Genomic DNA, 5000 nt, shown 5'->3' with positions numbered 1-5000 from the left:
ATTTCAGTTTACTGTGTCCCCAATTAGCGCTCCAGTGCTAGAACGACTAGACACTTAAATAAAGTTCCCATGGCTGGCAAATCCCCGCAAACCAGCCACGAGCCCCCATTCCAGGCACCCGTCATTCAAATGGACTAAGTGTAAGGAAAAATAGAGGGTAGGGTGGGGTGGGGAAAAGCTAAAAAAACTAATGATGAAAACAGGTCCAAATGCCTGAGAAAAACTCATTCCCCTCAGTGTGACCTGAGGACCCAGTTGTGATGGGGGACTGTGCATGACTTGTGGGGGCTCGCAGCTGGGTTGCGTATACTGCCACGTGAATGGTCCAGTACGTGGGGAGGGACTCAGGCATTGCAGGGTCCAGGCCTCTGGCATTCTCCAGGGCACCTGACCTCCACTTGTGAAAAATGTTGTTACTAATTAAAATTAAAATTAATATTAATTAAAAGAAATCTTTGACTAGAGTTTCAGTAGCAAATATTTGTGTCAGGAAGACCAACATAACAATACATTGTACCTCAATGTCTCCCCGTTTAATAGCTTCATTTTGGAAATCTTCCCATGAGCCTAGGATGGTGTGCCTCAATACTTGTCCATCTTCATCAAACAGAGGACCAGTTGTACCTTTTGGACAAATGCAAAAAAATACAAAATAAAAAGTTAAATGCAACAATAATAAAATTTTGCACATCAGAGTTGACTAATGTATTAAGAAATTCAGGCTCACCACAAATTGGGGTTGTTACTAATGGAGCATCTGGTGGTGCTGGTCTTGCCACAGTTATACTTAAGAGGAAAAAAATTAAACCAATAAGAACTTAGTTTAATAATAATTAATTATAAATTTTTTATGATAATAATCACCATGATTTAATCTGACAGTCAAGTTTATCTGCTCTACAGCACAAAAGATAAAAATTATTAAAATTATTAATACCTTTCATCTTCTTGTCTTACCTTTTGCCCGTTGGTTGACTCTGTTCTGATGATTGTTTGAGGCGCACCTTTCGTACCATAATAGTCGTTGATGGTTTGGGAGCTGATGGCTTCTTAGGGGGATGTACCTACATTAGGAAACACATCAAGTGAAATATAACATCATGATATTGCACACTTCAATACATTCACTGCTAAATTTCAGGCTGTCGTTACATCATCCACAAATTCAATATGGATCCTCTCTTTGAGTCAAGATCTTGGTCACGCTCTGAAATAAACATTTTCTTTGACACTGAATATTGTAGTAAAAAACAAATTGAATGTGGTTCAATGCTGCCTGTACTCTTGTCAACGATGACATTTGTCATCACACTGGTCAAAATTTGTCGTGGACTCACAAGGCGCACAACATTTTGACCACCGTCCAAAAATCATTGTCGATTTGAGTACAGACGATTTGTTGATTCTCAAACAGTTTCAGGGTATAATCTCTCCAATGAAGGGATAATTCTGGAAATGTCAGCTCACAACCATGATCAGTGACCAAAAATGAAATGGAGCTGAAAGGAAGCAGGAAATATTTTGATGTTTACCTTTTTCAGTTCTTCCACATTTATTGCAAGGGAGTCAATATCTTCGCCACTTATGACTTTTCCAACGGGTGGTCCTGTACATATTTCATCTGGAATGTGCACAGCAGAACCAACAGGAGAGCTTAATTTATCTGGAGTTCCACCATCTCTCTTTCTTGACTTACTTGTAGCACTCTTGTCTGCAACGTAAAGCAGCATGGATTACACTTCATATTGCCTCCAGAGAAGCACCTAGCCAAGCCTCCAATCTCATGTTTAAGAGCTTAAACTGATTTTACCTGGCCTAGGCTGCGCTATACTAGCTGAATGTTAAATAAATGTATTCTTACTTGCATTATACACGAGGGCAGCCCAGTCAAATTGTAGTCAGCAGGTTAATCAAAGAGGTTTCTCTCTTTTTCATGGCCTACTGTGGAGAATGCAAGTGCTGTTTACAGAAAGCACTTGATGATCAATTATTTCTGAGCTTGTCAAGGAAGTAGGAATTAAGTCACAACTTTAATAGGAAACTTCCAACTGACATCACTCACCAATCTCTTTAGTGGGACTCAGAAGGAGAAGGAGAATAGTTGGAAAAGAAACGCTATGACAGACATTAATTACTAACGTCTCTGTCAATAAATACAAAAATAACAACAGCAAGGGATTGGGTTTGCGATAAAATTGGAGCGACCCTAGTTTATTTTATGTTTCTTAATTAATTAATTATTTTATTTGTTTATAAACTTTTGCCACTAGGCAGGGTACATGTATCTCCACAGAGCAAAGCTCCACTTACGGGAGACCCGAATACCACAGAAGACAGATCAAAACACCGGGAACTACATGCCCTACTCTTTGCGACAAGTGTGTGGGTTCTTTTACGTCCCACAGGATTATGAACATTGAAAGGTTGTGATACAGGGCCTACGGTTTATCGCCCTTATCCGAGAAGACTAGAGAGTCAAACCATTTGCAGATGTCATAACAAAAGCAGCACTTTCTCCTCAGTTATTTAAAGACCCTGAGTGTTGGGGACCGGCCGGAGTTGAACTCATGACCTCCCGCGCGACAGCCTGGTGCTCAACCAACTGAGCCACCAGTGCGTGGTAGTTGCTTTGATCGAAGTGAATGATTCATAGAATCCCAATTTTTTTCAAATCTCTTGGCTTAATAAAAGATATTCTTGCTGTGCATCAGTAGTTCAGTTGGTCAAGAACTGGCTGCCATGCGGGAGGCCTATGACTTTCGACGACCAACTACACCCAGGGTCTTTAAATAACTTGAAGAGCGGGGCTGACACAGTCAGCTCTCGCTTTCCATCAATGTGGGCAGGGATCTCTGCAACGAGAGGTTTTTTCTCTGGGGACTCTGGTTTTCCCCTCTCCTCAAAAACCAACATCATTTTGATTGGATTATAATGTTCTGATTTCAGTTGATTTGTAGTCTCCCCAGTTAGTAGAGCACTCATGCTTGGCTAAATAACCTTGAAACTTAATAAAGTGATTATTATTATTATTATTATTATTATTATTATTATTATTATTATTATTATTATTATTATTAACTGAGGAGAATGTGCTATACCTTTGTAACGACATCTGCAAATGGTTAAAAAAAAAAGTACTTGGCACTTCCATAACCGCTTTTCCATGACAAACATACATTTTGTTTTGGTTTGGCTCATGGCTATAATTTTATTCATTTTAGACCATTTTACCACCTGTTCCAAATCTTCATTGATATTCTTCTCCATAAACGTAAGTGTGGAGTCATCAGCATAAATATCAACATCCGAATTTGTGACAAGCAGTGGCAGATCATTGATGAAGAGAACAAATAATATCGACCCAACAATTGATCCTTGAGGCACACCCAGCTTAACCGGCATAAGAGACGATTTCAAACTGTTTACTTTTACACATTGACATCTGTCAGAAGGGTACTATTTAAAACAACTGACAGTTTATAATCCAATCTTATCCAACAATACTTTGTGGTTAACCAAATCAAAGACCTTTTTGAAATAAAGAAACACATAAGGCCACTGACGTGTTATCTTTATCCATATTAAAAAGCAGATTATCAGTGATCTTTATGAGGGCCGTCTCCGTGGAATGATTAGGGCGAAAACCGAACTGCGCTCGCAAGGAGAGACTTTGCAACATGACGTTCAATAACTTTGAAAGAACTGGAAGAATCGAAACTGGTCTATAATTATTTAGGTTATTGCACTGTCCACCTTTATGAATCAGAATTACGTCTGCAATCTACCAGCTTGAAGGAAAAACACTATTTGCAATCGAAAGATTAATAAGTTTGTACAAAGGATAGAAAAGGTGTGATGAACATACTTTCAGGATGTGCGGGTTGAGGCTATCAATTTCACCTGAAGCCTTAAAATACCAATGCAGCATCTAACGTGAAGAGGAACTTTTTAAGGAATGAGTTCATGAGAAATTTGACATATGGTGTAATCGAAGTCCATCTTTGTGGCTCATTTGTAGGTAGTCCCTTCAATAAATGTCAGAGACTACCACATCATCATTCCTTGATAAACGTTTACTATCTTCACTCTGAAATGTGTATCGAATATTTTGAAGAAACCAGCATTTAGATGAGCGGAACTGCACTGGTTGTGTTTATTTGTTGCACTGAAATTATAAAACCGCAAGCAGTGAGTAAAGCACACTTGACTTTTTTCTGTGCTTACTGTCTGTCTTTTGACTTAAAAGTCGTCAGTTGGAAATAAATGTACTCTCTTTCAGCTTTGAAATAGCAATTGTTATTCCCATAATATGTTTGGCACTATATCGCACAGAAAAAAATATTTCTGCGTGAGCGCTTGTGCGGCTGACAGTGTTTCCGGTCACACTTCACTGAATTCAGCTGAGAGTGAACAAACATATGGCACGATATTCGTGTTCGTTTATATTTACTGGAGTGGACTCCAGATCATTGATAATAATAATGCATTTTATTGCTTTTCGGAAACCGTATTAAGCCTAGAAAAAGCAAAAAGTTAAACTCTGATAAAATCTCTGGGTGTGAGAAAAAATTACTGCACATGTCATTGCATGACAGTGTCCCTTTTAAAAATAAGTTAGTCGCAGCCATTTTGAATACTGGTTAAAGTTTGGGAAAGCTCATTTTTAAGGACCCTAAATGCTAGAAAAATACACTTACTGAAAAATACGTGATTTAGACACAATATATTATGACGCTCCGTGCGACCTTTTCAGATCAGGTCTTTCCCTGGAGCATAATAATTTATATGCTCTTCGCTTTTCCAACGAAACATTACCTGTAGATCTCGGGCGATCCTTCTTGGAAGGTTTACTAGAGAGTTTGTTGCTCATTCTGTACTTGCGAGACTTCCCTCCATGAAAAAACACTTAGAAAATTAGAAAAACAGGTCCAAAGATATCAGGTGGATTTTCGTAGCAACAACCGCCATTTTATCAACAAACACTTGCTTTTTGTCCGGGT

General features: G+C 38.7%; 1 protein-coding gene across 1 annotated transcript in view; it reads right to left on the bottom strand.

Annotated features, from left to right (window-relative positions):
• Window positions 1-4985, bottom strand: part of LOC138042448 (MYCBP-associated protein-like) — a 31902-nt gene extending 26917 nt beyond the window's left edge. The window contains exons 1-5 of the mRNA XM_068888336.1: window positions 4816-4985; window positions 1533-1711; window positions 958-1064; window positions 728-786; window positions 518-624 (exon numbers count right to left, since the gene is read on the bottom strand). Coding sequence (XP_068744437.1) covers window positions 518-624; window positions 728-786; window positions 958-1064; window positions 1533-1711; window positions 4816-4870 — 507 coding nt within the window. The 5' untranslated portion in view covers window positions 4871-4985. The remainder of the gene's footprint in view (window positions 1-517; window positions 625-727; window positions 787-957; window positions 1065-1532; window positions 1712-4815) is intronic.
• Between the last annotated feature and the right edge of the window lie 15 nt (window positions 4986-5000).

This window comes from Montipora capricornis, chromosome 3 (genome assembly GCF_036669925.1).
Source record: "Montipora capricornis isolate CH-2021 chromosome 3, ASM3666992v2, whole genome shotgun sequence".
In the NCBI taxonomy this organism is placed as follows: domain Eukaryota; kingdom Metazoa; phylum Cnidaria; class Anthozoa; order Scleractinia; family Acroporidae; genus Montipora; species Montipora capricornis.
The sequence above is the reverse complement of the archived record's forward strand: the minus strand, read 5'-3'. Positions and strand labels throughout refer to the sequence as shown.